This window comes from Microcaecilia unicolor, chromosome 1 (genome assembly GCF_901765095.1).
Source record: "Microcaecilia unicolor chromosome 1, aMicUni1.1, whole genome shotgun sequence".
NCBI classification, from domain to species: Eukaryota; Metazoa; Chordata; class Amphibia; order Gymnophiona; family Siphonopidae; genus Microcaecilia; species Microcaecilia unicolor.
This window is the reverse complement of record NC_044031.1, coordinates 41,574,523-41,591,821: the sequence shown is the minus strand read 5'-3', so window position 1 is coordinate 41,591,821 and position 17,299 is coordinate 41,574,523. Positions and strand designations below refer to the sequence as shown.

The 17,299-nt window shown below is 43.1% G+C and overlaps 1 protein-coding gene across 1 annotated transcript in view; it reads right to left on the bottom strand.

Annotated features, from left to right (window-relative positions):
- Positions 1-17,299, bottom strand: part of LOC115466151 — a 168,293-nt gene that overhangs the window by 130,321 nt on the left and 20,673 nt on the right. Inside the window, exon 5 of the mRNA XM_030197264.1 lies at positions 286-462. Within this exon, the coding sequence (XP_030053124.1) occupies positions 286-462 (177 nt within the window). The remainder of the gene's footprint in view (positions 1-285; positions 463-17,299) is intronic.

The following is a 17,299-nucleotide window of genomic DNA, read 5'->3' as shown; positions in this document are numbered from 1 at the left end:
ATCTTAACCCGTGATATACATCAACAGCACCAACTATGACCGTGTTCTCAATAACTGTGGATACCTGACTACAGAAAACTTACTGCTTTTACGCAGTATGCTGAATGGTTTTTAGATGACGACTCTCAGCTGCTATTGCTTTCAGATTATTTAAGTCTGTGATCAGTTCTGCATCACTGTGCCAGTTCCCTGAGCCACACAGCCCATGAGGTAAAAGGATTTTTATCATTGTGCCAGTTACCTACCTTCTTCAGATGAATTTATTAATGCTATAATTTAACCTACCTTCTGCCTTGACTCTCTTGCACCCTTCCTCAGATCTCCGGGGTTCTGTGTCTCTATGTACAGTGGTGATAGGTGACTTGCTGACAGGCGTATTGACAGGACTGGAGTTAATTCCAGGCACCTCCCTTGGACAGGTCACACGGTCAGGCTCCTGTGTGCTGCTCACTGCCTCCTCTGCTGCCAGAAAAAGAGAGGAGAAACCTATTTAGAAAGGATCTGTAGCAGCGACTCCTCATCCTTTTCTTCAAGATTACTCACATCAGCTATAGTCTGGGAGATCCTAGCAACCCAATGACAAAGAAGAGACAACAAATACTTTATGTTTCAACGTTTTTTTATTGATGACAAGCAAAATGACATACATTCCGCAGCTGACACAAGTAAAATACCAAGAGCATAACGTATTAAATAGAAAACCTATTATGAAGTCCGTCATCAACTTTTGCTTTATCATTATCACCCTCACCCTCTACCCTCCCGTCCTCCCTCCTGAGTTTCATCGATTTTTATTGGTGACATTCCTTAGCAATACAACAAAACGAGGTTTGAACCAATGGCCAATAGCAAACGTTCCTTGAATAACACAACAAATACTTTATAAGGAACCAAATTAACAATTGCTTTCTACTACATCAGGCTGGATAAATAATGTACCCCCTACTCATGTTTCTACAATGAGGTGCATCACAAGAAGGGGAAGAGTAGCAGGGAAGCTCAATTCAAATCCCAGTGCTGCTCCTTGTGAACAATTAACCCTCCACTGACTCGGGTATAAAACTTGGATTGTAAGCTCACTGGGGACAGGGAAATACCTACTGTACCTGAATGTAACTCACCTTGAGCTACTTGTGAAACAGAAGCAAGTTAAAACCAAATAATTAAGTCATCCATCATCTCCTCTTTTTTTCTCTCTCTCGCTCTCTCTCAATATTCTCCTTGATCCTTTTCAGAAAGGATTTAGAGGAGCCAGCCAAGCTCTTGAAACTCTCCTCCTCCAGTAGTCACATGTTTTTAACTCTGTGTCCAAAACTGCTGTTTCAGCTCCATTCCCCTCTTGACTGCACATAGCACTATTCAGTTGTCTATCCCAGTGGCGTTCCTGGCCCGGATGGCACCCAGGGTGGAGCGCCGCTGCGCCCCCCCCCCCCCCCGCTAAATGACACTTCCCCCCCTCCGGCGAAATGACACCCCCCCTGGGTGCACGCCGCTGGGGGGGGGGGGGGGGGTGCAGTGGCGTACGCCTGCTCTGCGTTCGCTAAACTTCGTTCGCTGCAGCTCCCTGTGCCCCGGAACAGGTTATATATACAATAATCTTGTTTGTTTTTATCTAAATATTGTCTTATCTATGATATGTATGTACATTTCTTGAATACCCCTAATTGAATTATCCAGCTTCCATCTGTGACAGTATGACACTTTAATACTGTCACAGATGGAAGCTGGATAATTCAATTAGGGATATTCAAGAAATGTACATACATATCATAGATAAGACAATATTTAGATAAAAACAAACAAGATTATTGTATATATAACCTGTTCCGGGGCAGAGGGAGCTGCAGCGAACGAAGTTTAGCGAACGCGGAGCAGGCGCACGCCGCGGCACCCCCCAGCGGCGTGCACCCGGGGCGGACCGCCCCCACCGCCCCCCCTTGGTATGCCACTGGTCTATCCCTCATTCTCCGAGGACAAGCAGGCTGCTTGTTCTCACATGTGGGTCGACGTCTGCGTCGGCCTAGGAATTGGCATTTTGCAAGCAAAATATAAAAAAAGTTTTGCCAGTCTTCTGCCTGAATTTACTAGGAGTGTAAGGTCTCACACTGAGAAGCACCAATAGTAAAGGCTGCCAACTGGATCCAGATTCCCAGGATATTATTGATCCCAGTCCTGGGTTTACTCCATTGCACACTGGGACGAATATTCTTGCTTTTCTCTGGGAGCAGGGACTGTCTTTTCATTTTCTTTTGTACAGCGCTGCGTAAATCTAGTAGCGCTATAGAAATGTTTAATAGTAGTAGTAGTAGAAGGTTATGGGGAAATCAGGACTACAATTCCCTGCATGCAATGGGTTAAGCCCAGGACTGTATTTTTATTTGTTACATTTGTATCCCACATTTTCCCACATATTTGCAGGCTCAATGTGGCTTACATAATACTGTAAAGGCATTCGCCAAGCCCGGTAGAGGATAAGTATAAAATGTTATAGTGGGATAGGGAAGATAAGATTCAATTAAGTTGGGTTTGAGGTAAAAGGGTTTGTTAATGTCCAGTATGATCTTTGATAGTGAAGTGTTGCAGGGTTGAGGCATTTAAGTTGGGTCAGTCGGATATGCCTTTCCGAATAGGTGAGTCTTTAATAATTTTCTGAATTTTAGGTGATCGTAAATTGTTTTCATCACTTGTGGCAGTGCGTTCCACAGGCGCGTGCTTATGTAAGAGAAGTTGGACGCAAGGGTTGTCTTGTATTTTAGTCCTTTGCAATTTGTATCAACCCTGTCTTGTGAATCTAAATCCAATTGGCAGCCTTAGCCAAGAGTGCAACATTTACTCATTTGAATTCCAACTGAGGTGACAGGCTCAAGTGGAATTAGGGGCAATTGATGACGAACACTGGTGACTCTGACACTCGGATAATTGTTGCTCACTAATTCTGTGGTTCCTTTTTGGTATGCGCTCTTGACCATCCAATCATCCAGATACAGAAACATGTATACTCTCAGTTTATGTAGGTATGTTGCTACCATGGCTAGGAATTTTGGAGGCAATTCTTTAACGGGGCACTTCAACGTAGGCGCCTCATTGCTATAACCCTTCCTCTCAACGAATCCCAATGTGTCTGTAACACCTGAACCTTCTTCGACCACAATAACTCTATGTATTTGTTTCTATACTGGAGATGGCGAACGCCTCTACAGTACTATGTAAGCCACATTGAGCCTGCAAATAGGTGGGAAAATGTGGGCTACAAATGTAACAAATAAAATAAATAAATATGATGTGTTGGTGGTGGAGGTGTACTTTGTACTTATGAAGGCCTGAACCAAGCAGTTTCAGGGCTGCTAAGTACCTAATATCTAAGAATTAATGTACAGACGATGAGAAGTGGAAATTTCTCTTTTTCTGTAAATAACAATGATATTAAGCAGGCCAGGTGGAGCAAGTACCCCCACCTCTTCCCCCACCTTCCTCTGACCAAGCAAGTGAAAGACAATGATCTCCTGCCATTTGCTGTCCATTTGCTGTTTACATGAGTGAGTTTATTAGCCTTTGAGAGACTTTTAGGATGCAGATCAAAGGAAGTTCCAGGTGAGGGGGCAGGTCTGGCAAAGAGAGAAAGAGAAATCTTGTAGTCAGGACAGGAGAAGAAAATATTATTGCAGAGGGACCAGGTAACACCTTATTTCCTTCTCTGCCTAGAGCAATCCAAACACTATCTCCCTGGAGTCAATAGCAATAGTTCTTTTGACAAGAGAAACCTAACACCTCTATAGCAACTCTATAAGGAAGCAGTAGTTAACTTTTGTCTCCTCTTTTAGAATAGGGGAAATACTAATTAAAGGTTCTGAGAAATGTATTCTTGTGTGAGAAAGGCTGTAAAAATGAATAGAAGAGGTATAATGGTCCAAAACATTTGGACAACAGACCAAATGAATCTTCAAAAGGAAATATAAACAGATGCTATATATTTCTTTATTGTCAGGACATCCTGACTGACTGCAAGATGCTAATTAAGGGGGTAAGAGAAACCCTCCTCCTTCTTGTGCTCTTTGTACTGTAAGGGAAAAGAAACACTATATAATATTTCCCTGCCAGATAGGAGGTTGGTCAGTGTGCAGCGCTCTTGGCCTCACGCCAGATGACTGAGAGACTGCCCTGACCACTTCTATTGTACTTTCATTTCTATATATGTTATCTTATCTGTACTTTATCTATTCTATTTCTTATTATTTATCCTTGATTTTCTCTCCTCTCATGCCATCCTCGATCCGCTTCAATCCGGTTTTCGCCCTCTTCACTCGACAGAAACAGCACTCTCTAAAGTCTGTAATGACCTGTTCCTTGCCAAATCCAGAGGCCACTACTCCATCCTCATCCTCCTGGATCTATCCGCCGCTTTTGACACTGTCAATCATGACTTACTTCTTGCCACACTGTCCTCATTTGGGTTCCAGGGCTCTGTCCTCTCCTGGTTCTCCTCCTATCTCTCCCACCGCACCTTCAAAGTTCACTCTCATGGATCTTCCTCCACCCCCATCCCCTTATCTGTTGGTGTTCCCCAGGGATCGGTCCTTGGACCCCTTCTCTTCTCAATCTACACCTCTTCCCCGGGATCCCTGATCTCATCTCATGGTTTCCAGTATCATCTCTATGCTGATGACACCCAACTGTATCTCTCCACACCAGACATCACCGCGGAGACCCAGGCAAAGGTATTGGCCTGCTTATCCGACATTGCTGCCTGGATGTCCAACCGCCACCTGAAACTGAACATGTCCAAGACCGAGCTTATCGTCTTTCCACCAAAACCCACTTCTCCTCTTCCTCCACTTTCTATCTCAGTTGATAACACCCTCATCCTCCCCGTCTCATCTGCCCGCAACCTCGGAGTCATCTTTGACTCCTCTCTCTCCTTCTCTGCGCATATCCAGCAGATAGCCAAGACCTGTCGCTTCTTCCTCTTTAACATCAACAAAATTCGCCCTTTCCTCTCTGAGCACACCACCCGAACTCTCGTCCACGCTCTCATTACCTCTCGCCTGGACTACTGCAACTTACTCCTCACCGGCCTCCCACTTAGCCATCTATCCCCCCTTCAGTCTGTTCAGAACTCTGCTGCACGTCTCATATTCCGCCAGAACCGATATACTCATATCACCCCTCTCCTCAGGTCACTTCACTGGCTTCCGATCAGATACCGCATTCAATTCAAGCTTCTCCTTCTTACCTACAAATGCACTCAGTCTGCTGCCCCTCACTATCTTTCTACCCTCATCTCCCCTTACGTTCCCGCCCGTAACCTCCGTTCACAGGATAAATCCCTCCTCTCAGTACCCTTCTCCACCACCGCCAACTCCAGGCTCCGCTCATTCTGCCTCGCCTCACCCTATGCTTGGAACAACCTTCCTGAACCCTTACGCCAAGCCCCCTCCTTGCCCGTCTTCAAGTCTTTGCTTAAAGCCCACCTCTTCAATGCTGCATTCGGCACCTAACCCTTACCGTTCAGTGAATCCAGACTGCCCCAATTTGACTGCCCCTATCGGACCGACCGTTCACTTGTCTATTAGATTGTAAGCTCTTTGAGCAGGGACTGTCTCTCTTTGTTAAATTGTACAGCGCTGCGTAACCCTAGTAGCGCTCTAGAAATGTTAAGTAGTAGTAGTAGTATTTATCCTAAATCTCTGGATAAAGAATAAACTTGTGTTTTTCCCCAAAGGAAGCTTCCTTGGTTCTGTTCTTTGTTTTAAAGGCTTAATCAGCTGTCCAGTTTCTAACATATAGTTGAGAGGATTTGTCTGCGAAATTACTGCTGGCCTGATTGGACTCTGCTGGCCGCAGGAACAGGCGCAAACAGATGCAAACCAATTCTATAACATCTTGGCACCAATATTCCCTTATAAAACACTAGCATAAGTTGGCATCTGTACACCTACATTTTGGCGCACTCACTTATGCCATGTGAATGGGTGCACCTAAGGGCAGCAAGCTACACTTGTAACATAGAGGCTTATTTTCGAAAGAGAAGGACGCCCATCTTTCGACACAAATCGCAAGATGGGCGTCCTTTTCACAAGGTCGCCCAAATCGGCATAATCGAAAGCCAATTTTGGGTGTCCTCAACTGCTTTCTGTCGTGGGGACAACCAAAGTTCACGGGGACATGTCGGAGGCGTAGCGAAGGCGGGACTGGGGCGTGCCTAACACATGGGTGTCCTCAACTGACAAAGGAAAAAAGAAGGGCGTCCCTGATGAACACTTGGACAACTTTACCTGGTCCTTTTTTTTTCTTATGACCAAGCCACAAAAATGTGTCCTAAATGACCAGATGACCACCGGATATTTTTTCCAGCCTCAAATATCATACCCAGATCCATGGCAGCAGTATGCAGGTCCCTGGAACAGTTTTAGTGGGTACTGCAGTGCACTTCAGGCAGGCAGGCCCAGGTCCATCCCCCCACCCCCCCACCTGTTACACTTGTGGTGGTAAATGTGAGCCCTTCAAAACCCACCACAAACCCACTGTACCCAAATGTAGGTGCCCCCTTCTCCCGTAAGGGCTATGGTAGTGGTGTACAGTTGTGGGGAGTGGGTTTTGGGGGGCTCAGCACACAAGGTAAGGGAGCTATGCACCTGGGAGCAATTTCTGAAGTCCACTGCAGTGCCCCCTAGGGTGCCCGGTTGGTATCCTGGCATGTCAGGGGGACCAGTGAACTATGAATGCTGGCTCCTCCCACGACCAAAGGGCTTGCAATTCGTCGTTTCTGAGATGGGCGTCCTTGGTTTCCATTATCACCGAAAATCAGAAAGGACCAAGTCTAGGGAAGACCATCTCTAAGGACGACCTAAATTTCAGGATTTGGGCATCCACGACTGTATTATCGAAACGAAAGATGGACGTCCATCTTGTTTCGATAATACAGGTTTCCCCGCCCCTCCATCAGGACGTCTTGCGAGGATGTCCTCAGCAAAACTTGGGCATCCCTTTCAATTATGCCACTCATAGTATTCTATAAATTACATGTGTTAAGTTGAAGACATGACTATGACTACATCTATATTTCAACATGTGGGGAACATTCTAGGATTTTTACAGACACCAGATATGCAGGTATGGCTCTTTAATGGCCCAATGGCTAGGAGTTAATAGATGTGATGTCAATTCAAACAGTGGCAACAGCTGCTCGTTTGACTTTAGCAGGCTATTAGAAACAAGGTACCCTACCAGGCTGGGATGCAGTGTTATTTAAACTTCATTATGCGTAACAAATGGAAAAGCTGACTGCGCATCAAGGACACTTTGAATATCTTTCAAAAGGCTTGGGATAAATATTGCAGTTGATGCAGGAAATGCTGTAACACAGCATAGTGAACACTTGGCATTCTTGTTCAGCAGTGTACAAGTGTTTCCACAGATGCACTTTTGATTGTGACAGGCTCCTCCTGACGCAGGCCATATAGCTGAAACACGACCATGTCAAGTCCCCTTAGGTATGAATCATAGGCGCCCGGTATAAGAGGCTTGGACAGGCTAAGCCTCCCCTGCTGTGCTCTGAGGGGTTTAAATTGTTGATTTACCTCCATTCTCACAGCAGGAGCTGCAGTGAAAGCCCTCTAGCCTTGTCCTGTTGTAGAAATTGGTTTATGGCTTGTTTATCTTACTGCTGGGAGAGCGGGGGGGGGGGGGGGGGGGGGGGGGGGGGGGGGGGGTTGGCTGGAGGTGTCCTGGGTTGCCAGGAAGATATTTAATGAGGATGACTTCCTGACCTGCACTGAGCACAGATAGCAGCAGATACTGGACCAGCATGATCACAAAAAGTCACCAAACAAAGGTAGAAAAGATCATTTTATTTTCATTATAGTGTTTGGAATATGTCCACTTTGAGAATCAGGTGCTCAACACTAAAAGTTTATATTTACTTATTTATGGCATTTTATCCCACATTAAACATGAATTAGGGTGTTTTGTGGCTCTACATGAGAATTGTGATGATATGATCCCTTGTTTCATATTGTTGACGGTCTGCATTTTCCGTATGGGTGGTATATTGGTGTATTAGGTTCTGCCCAGTGTAATATTTATGGTACAGTAAGGTTCTGAGTGTGTTTTTGCACAAAGTTGTGCATAGTGTTTTGCAGTTGAGCGATTGTGCTTAGAATATGCTTTGAGCAACCACTTTATTCTTTGACATATGATACATATCTAATATCTAAATTTAATAAAAAGTATTAATTGTGACTTATTTTATTTATTTTTTCTGTGTGTTATCAGACAATTATGGATTTAAGCTCCACCCCATGGCCCCACCCATAACCCCGCCCCTTTAGCCTCCCCAAACAGTTGGGCCACTGACCGCCTATGGTGTGAATAAAGATTGCTGCACATGATTGGTGACGTCCTACTTTGTTGATCACCTCCACTGTTTCCTGTTTGTGCATTTCGACCTGTGGAGGTCAGTTCTTCCCTGTCTGGACCTGCTGAGAACGACATTTAGCTTGTTACATTGTGCAGAAGGGGTGGGAGGTAGGGTTTAGTGTTTACTATGTTCTGATTAATAGTTTACTGCTGATATGTTTATGTGATTTTTTAAAATGCAAAATAAGGAATAATAATTTTTTTTAAAAGCTGTGCCTATGTAACTCCTTTGCTTCACCCCTACAACCTCCAGTGCTCTTACATTACTAAGTACCAATTTTCTCAGCACTGGATATGCCCGTTTACAGGATTACCTTGTTTGTGAATGTGATACTGACACTGAAGAAATGGGAAAAGAGGGAAACATCTGGAAAACAGATGGTATACTAATACCCACAGTATGAGCAATAAGGTCCTGGATCTAAAGGCTGTGATGGAAGAGACTGGAGACGTAGTTCATAGAGAATCATGACTGGCATATAGTTATACCTGGCTACAATCTATTGAAGGACAGAACAGGAGGAAATGAGGGAGAAAGAGGAGGATTTATGACTAGGAGTGGGTGAGGGAGAAAAGGCAGAATGTGGGGTAAGGAAATTAGGGGAAATTACTACTACTACTATCTAGCATTTTTAAAGCGCTGCACAAACATAGAAAACAGAAATAATCCAGAGGAAGAAGTGGGTGGGGAGGCAGGCAGGCAGAAAGAGAAAGAATGATGTTGACAAAGTGTGTTATGAAAGAAAGAGAAGGGAAAAAGCTGGTCCCACCACTGAGGTCTTCTCAGTTCTCAGGATCCTGAAGAGATGATTGCTGGACCCATCAGTGGATGGGCTAAGCATGTTTATCTGTATTTGGTTCATACAGTTCACCTTGAAAGGTGGAGCAGCACTACTCACAGATACCTCAGCTTCAATAGAAAAGGAGATTATAATAGCACACTTGTGATGTCACAGCCAATATGGACTAAACGGATGTAGTGAGTGTGAGGTAAGTTTGTGACTCTCTTCTAAGAGCAGCTCAACGTGCCTGGGAGTTATTGTAACAAATTTCAGAGCTGCCGAGTTCAGCAGAAATTAGTTAAAAAGCTGCAGTCTGCTGAAGGGTGTATGTGTCTTTTTTGGCAAGAAGCCTTTGCTGTACCTTCTGCACAGGACCTCTTCACCCCACTCTCAGGCTTCCCACTGGTCTTGTATAATGGGGGCAGCCAGATCTCTGGCTGCTGGAGTTGTGGGGCTGGGAGTCCGTTCAATGAGCCTCTGCAAGCAATTCTCCGAGTTCTGAGTGGCCACGCTCCCTATTCTTCTTCCTGATTTTAAATATTTAAAAATCATGCATATTAGATACAAATCAAACACAGCATCTCAAGGCCTTAAGAAAGGAGGAGAAGCAGTGAGACACAAAAGAAGTCAATGATAGAGAAAGCGACAGTGAGACAGGGTAAGACAGTGAAAGAGTCAATAATCCAGAAAGAATGATAGTGAGAGAAAATAAGAAAATGTGAAAGATGGAATGATATCAATGATTCAAAAAGACAATGAAGAGCCAGAATGGATGAGAATCAAAGAAAGAAAAAGAATGAGCAGAAACAATTCCACAGAATGCATGGGGGGGAACCCCCCCCCCAGGAGAAACAGAAACAGCAATGTATATCTCATCTTCCCACCAGGCTTAAAATACAACAGGGCTAACTTTATAAACGTTATCCTATATGCATGCATGTAAGTACATGTGGTGACAATAACAACATATTTATATACCATCCCACCCAATTCGGAACGGTTTACAAAAGAATATGAACACAATTAAACTAAAAACTCAACTAATAACAGAATCAGTTCTCAACATTCTTCTGAAATAAAGTTTTAAGAAGGTTTCTAAACTGTAACAAGTCATATTCTAGAAGCAATTTAAGTAAGGCATTCCATTAAAAAAAAAAAAGAATAGAGGAGCAACTTCTAAATATTGTTATTTTCCTACACTACATGCAGAAGGTAAAACAAACAAACAAACAAACCAAAAACAAACTCCCCCCCCCAATGATTTTTAGAGCTTGATTTAGAGTTTGAACGTGAACAGCCTTCCTGACACTATCACACACTGAGGCAATAGATGACCTGAAGAGTAACCATGTAATAATACAAGTACAGAACTTTAAATTCAACATATGACGAAATTGTTAACCAGGGTAGACATCTGAGCAAAGTCATTCTAAATGTGGTAACTATTCTATTTCCAATATCACATATGAAATCACTCAAAATCCTGTAGACCAAAGGATTTTTAAGCTGAAATGTAAAACAAACTGTTTGAGTGACCATTAGGCATATTTTCAAAGCACTTAGCCTCCCAAAGTTCCATAGAAACCTATGGAACTTAGCCTCCCAAAGTGCTTTGAAAATATGCCTCTATGTAGTATACATCATTCGGTGCCCTTGTTATAAGTTCTATATTGGAAAAACTGAAAGAACATTAAAACAAGGGTTATTGAACACATCTTGTCTTAAATGTAATAAACAATATGCTCCTATAGTACGACATTGTATAAACGATGAATCATAATATTTGAGATTTGAGATGCTTTGTGATAGACCAGGTTAAGGACACAATAAGGGGAGAGGACCAGGTTAAAAAACTGTACCAACTTAAACAACGTTGAATTAATAGGTTACACACGATTGAACCACAGGGTTTAAATGCCGCTATTGATTTGACCATTGAAGGACCGATATGGAAACATCCTAGCACTTCACGCCCTATTTATGCTTGATCTCTAACCAACTGCATGTCTAATAATGTAGTCTATGCCATCCTCTGTCCCTGTCAGCTTATTTATACAGGACGTTCAAGTCGCCCGATCAACTCTCGTCTGAATGAACACAAATCCAGGATTAAGAACCAGGTACTAACAGAACCGTTAGTCCAACACTGGCTGGACTTCCATCATCAACATAGTGACATCAAATGGAGAATTTTAGATTGTGTCCGACTAGGGTGGGAACGTTGGACAACTATTAAATTATAAGGAGCCACGCTGGATTTTCCAGCTACAAAAACTTCACCCTTTGGGGTTGAATTCTGAGATCGATTGGTGGTCTTTGATCTGATTGGCTGTTGCTTTTGGGACGTGACCCAATCAGGAGTGCGGTTTGATGATCAGCTGTGTGCTATTTAAAGTCTAACCCCGTGCATAGATGCCGCGGCCATTTTTTTTCCCTATGCAGGGGTACTGTGCAATATGTACTTGTGAGTGCTGCAGTCCTTTGTTTATTAGGGGATACCATGTCTAATATAGAATGACAATTTTGTACTTCATCTCATCTTTTTCTCCAGCAAACCTCTTCCCTGAAAAAGGAAATCGAAACTTGGCCATGTTGGCGGAGGTTCTCCCCTGGTGAAAAATCGCTGCCAGTTAAGTGCTACTCATTTTCAATTTCACTGTTCACTTTAGAGTATGAAGGCTAAAGATATAATTAAGACTCAAAATTTTTTTTTTAAATAACAAAGTATACTAAGCGAATCTATGATGATTTGCGCCACACCATTATCACAAAGGGATTCAGTTTCCATATAGTGTGTACGGCAGGATATTCTGACGATTCCCTTTAGAAAAATCCATATGTATGTGAACTGATACTGTAGTGCAGCTTTGGATATGATAAACATTGATTGTGGATAAGTTATTATTCAATAATTCTACTGATGAGTGTTTGGGACACTAGATTTGAATTTATACTGTGTTGAGTCCCCACACAAGAAACTGACAGTCCTGTAAATCAGGCTATTGAATGGTAGGCATTTTTTTTAAATCTAAATGCCGCTATTAAATGACAGGAACTTTATTGGTTCCTGGTTAAGTTTGATTTTATATACTTCTGGTTCTTGTGTATAAGCATTCATTACTATTAAGAGCACCATTTTGAAAAGGAGGAATGTAATGCTGTCATTTGCTTGCAGAAAGTTACAATGATTATAAATCCATTTGCTGTTTCCAGACTAATGTTTTTGTAGATAAATCTCTCTTATCTGTCCCCTTCTCCTCTACTGCTAATTCAAGACTCCGTTCCTTTTGTCTCGCTGCACCTCACGCCTGAAATAGACTTCCCAAGCCTGTACGTCTTTAGCTGCTTTCAAGTCCAAACTCAAAACCCACCTCTTTACCACTGCTTTTGACGCCTAACTCACTTGTCCTGTCCTTTATCCTCCTTTTTACTCTCTTACCCTTAATTGTTCTGTTTACCTGTCTTACCTACCTGTCTTTGAGCAGGGACTGTCTTTTGTGTATGGTGTACAGTGCTGCATATGCCTTGTAGCGCTATAGAAATGATAAGTAGTAGTAATAGTAATGTTTTTATTATAAACTTATCCTTTACGTTATTAAAAACCTATTGTCTATATTTTTCAGGCAATAAACACTAGGATTTAGGAACTACGCTGCTTAAGCAGTGGGTGTCGGCCCTCTAGTCCAGTATTAAAGACTGGATTGTCTTGCTCCTGAAGAAGCCGCTATTGGTGAAATGGACAGTTCTGTAGAGCTTCAGAGCAGTAGTCTTTAAAATAAGTGAAGTAGTCTGATAAGACGATAAATTATTGAAAGTCTATATAGTATATGTTATTTGAAAAATAGAAGCAAAACAGCACACTATATATTGCACAAATTGTTTAGAGAACAAATAATGAAGGTTTTTTGACCAATGAAGGTGATTTGAATATAAGGTTCTTCCATGGTTTCCTTATTATGGAACCATGAGAGCCACTGTCAAAAAATTTAAGATTTTGGGCTTTAACAGGCATTATAGGTTGGAAACAGTGTGTGAGTTGTATTCTTTACAATACACCTGTGGTGCGGGGGCATAAAAAATCTGTATGTAGGAATTTGCTGCTGTTCATTTTGGTGTTTAATAAAAAAAACTTTAAAGTTGAAAAAAAAATGAAATGCATGCTATTGGTCTATGATTGAGGAACACAAATGAGATCTACCTCAATGGATTTAAGTGTTATCAAACCCAACGAGCGTGGGGAAACTTCCTTTTGAAAATACTAAAATCAGAAAAAGCAGCGACCAATTAATACCTTCTTATGATAGATACCGAAGTTGATAGATTGGGCAATAATCTAGATCTCAATTGCCCCTGCCAAATTAGATAAATCAAAGGAAATGTCATTAAAATTGACCCTAATCTGATCAACTGAAACTTGCTCAAGAGGATCGACAGGCATTTTATCTAGCAATTCTACTCAACCAATTGGGCAAGCACAAAACAGATCTAATAACAGAAATCTTGTCCTGAAGATAAACAGCAAGATCATCATTAGGCCTAATTCCTACTGGATCCAAAAATGGGTTCTGAAATATAGCTTGGGAGTTTCTGCCTCCTAGTTCCACCTTCCTAGCACAATAGTTCTTTCTGGCAGGCTTAATTTCAGATTTATATTGACCAATTGTTGCTCATCACAGAGATTTATCAGTTGATGATTCAGTTCATAGCCAACATTTCTTCAACTTCCTGCACTTCTTTTTTTAACAGCTGTAGATCAGGTGTATACCAAAGAAACATTTTAGAACCTTCACTGCACCACCATAAAGGTGTAACTTGATCTACAACATTCAATAGCTGCTTATCCCAAAATTGCACAGTAAAATCAACATCTGAGCTCTCATACTGTTTAAAATCCTCCTTTGTAATATACTTGAATGAAATATATGCATATTTGATAAACAACGTTTGTACTTTGTGGCTGCACACAGACTATGCCTCCCGAACAAACCTACATACAGGTTATGTTGGTATATGCTCCTTCTACATCTGGAAAATTCCTCAGATATTTATGCGACCTCTTTTAAGGATAGTTTGGGTTCCTTAGGGTTCAAGGGATGGGATGGGACTTGATATACAATCAAAGTGGTTTACTTATTATATACGGGTACTTATTTTGTACCTGGCACAATGGAGAGTAAAGTTATTCGCCCAGAGTCACAGGAGCTGCAGTGAGAATCAAACTCAGCTCCCCATGTACCACTAAGCTACTCCTCCATGTCATCAACTCACTGTGCAGGACATATCTTAAGATACAATATTTACATCTGTTGATACTTGGGGGAGAAAGGATGCACGAAGAATTTAACTATTAATAAATTAATTTGGTTTGAACATAAGGTTGATTTTACTCTATTTTTATCTGGAGAACAATTTCTAAAATCTTTGTCTTCTTCAGGCACGTGGAGAAGTGGGAATATGTGCCGTACTGTGAAAGAACCAGTACTGGGTAGCATCATAGCTTCAACTAAGATAGCTCCAGAAAACAGCTGTGTGCATTCCAGTTTCCTTGCTGATTGCCTTCTACAATGAACACAGATAGAAGACACAGTGGAGCAGGCAGTCTATGTACACGGCCTTGTATAGGAGCCGGCTGGGAAACTTCAGCTTGGAGTCTGAAAGGGAAAGGAGCCAAAGGACTTTTTCAGGCAGCCTACAGGGTAAGGTTAGTTATCCTTCCTATAGTCAGGGCAAGATAGAAAGTATTGCCATGTTCCAAGTGAGTCAGAACCTTTTGGCATGTGGGCTTAGATTAGCACCAGTAGTTAGGTCTCGGGGATAATTTTTGTTGCACTGATAGATATTGTTACCTTACCATTCTACCATGTACTGATAATGCTGCTACGTTTTCCTTGTTGCTTTGCATACTAATATATCTATCCTTCTATTTTATACATATTATATATATATATATATACAGTGGGGGAAATAAGTATTGATCCCTTGCTGATTTTGTAAGTTTGCCCACTGACAAAGACATGAGCAGCCCATAATTGAAGGGTAGGTTATTGGTAACAGTGAGAGATAGCACATCACAAATTAAATCCGGAAAATCACATTGTGGAAGTATATGAATTATTTGCATTCTGCAGAGGGAAATAAGTATTTGATCCCCCACCAACCAGTAAGAGATCTGGCCCCTACAGACCAGGTAGATGCTCCAAATCAACTCATTACCTGCATGACAGACAGCTGTCGGCAATGGTCACCTGTATGAAAGACACCTGTCCACAGACTCAGTGAATCAGTCAGACTCTAACCTCTACAAAATGGCCAAGAGCAAGGAGCTGTCTAAGGATGTCAGGGACAAGATCATACACCTGCACAAGGCTGGAATGGGCTACAAAACCATCAGTAAGACGCTGGGCGAGAAGGAGACAACTGTTGGTGCCATAGTAAGAAAATGGAAGAAGTACAAAATGACTGTCAATCGACAAAGATCTGGGGCTCCACGCAAAATCTCACCTCGTGGGGTATCCTTGATCATGAGGAAGGTTAGAAATCAGCCTACAACTACAAGGGGGGAACTTGTCAATGATCTCAAGGCAGCTGGGACCACTGTCACCACGAAAACCATTGGTAACACATTACGACATAACGGATTGCAATCCTGCAGTGCCCGCAAGGTCCCCTGCTCCGGAAGGCACATGTGACGGCCCGTCTGAAGTTTGCCAGTGAACACCTGGATGATGCCGAGAGTGATTGGGAGAAGGTGCTGTGGTCAGATGAGACAAAAATTGAGCTCTTTGGCATGAACTCAACTCGCCGTGTTTGGAGGAAGAGAAATGCTGCCTATGACCCAAAGAACACCGTCCCCACTGTCAAGCATGGAGGTGGAAATGTTATGTTTTGGGGGTGTTTCTCTGCTAAGGGCACAGGACTACTTCACCGCATCAATGGGAGAATGGATGGGGCCATGTATTGTACAATTCTGAGTGACAACCTCCTTCCCTCCGCCAGGGCCTTAAAAATGGGTCGTGGCTGGGTCTTCCAGCACGACAATGACCCAAAACATACAGCCAAGGCAACAAAGGAGTGGCTCAGGAAGAAGCACATTAGGGTCATGGAGTGGCCTAGCCAGTCACCAGACCTTAATCCCATTGAAAACTTAGGAGGGAGCTGAAGCTGCGAGTTGCCAAGCGACAGCCCAGAACTCTTAATGATTAGAGATGATCTGCAAAGAGGAGTGGACCAAAATTCCTCCTGACGTGTGCAAACCTCATCATCAACTACAGAAGACGTCTGACCGCTGTGCTTGCCAACAAGGGTTTTGCCACCAAGTATTAGGTCTTGTTTGCCAGAGAGATTAAATACTTATTTCCCTCTGCAGAATGCAAATAAATTCATATACTTTCCACAATGTGATTTTCCGGATTTAATTTGTGATGTGCTATCTCTCACTGTTACCAATAACCTACCCTTCAATTATGGGCTGCTCATGTCTTTGTCAGTGGGCAAACTTACAAAATCAGCAAGGGATCAAATACTTATTTCCCCCACTGTATATATATATCTACACACATACACACACACACTAGTAAAAAAAGGCCCGTTTCTGACACAAATGAAACGGGCGCTAGCAAGGGTTTCCTCGGAGTGTGTATGTTTGAGAGAGTGTGTGTGAGAGTGACTGTGTGAGAGAGAGAGAGTGAATATGCGAGTGTGTGTGTGTGACAGAGAGAGAGTGAGACTGGATGCGAGTGTGTCTGTGAGAGAGAACGTGTGTGTGATTCTCCTCTCTCCCCTGCCCCCCCTGTAGCCACCCAGCGATTCTCCTCTCTCCTCTACCCCCCTCCAGCCACCCTGCAATTCTCCTCTCTCCTCTACCCCCCTCCAGCCACCCAGCGATTCTCCTGTCTCCCCTTCCCCCCTGCAGCCACCCAGCGATTCTGTCTCCCCTGCCCCCCCTCCAGCGATTCTCCCCTCTCCCCTGCCCCCCTCCAGCCACCCAGCGATTCTCCTCTCTCCCCTGCTCCCCCTCCAGCCACCCAGCGATTCTCCTCTCTCCCCTGCCCCCCCTCCAGCCACCCAGCAATTCTCCTCTCTCCCCTGCCCCCCCTTCCAGC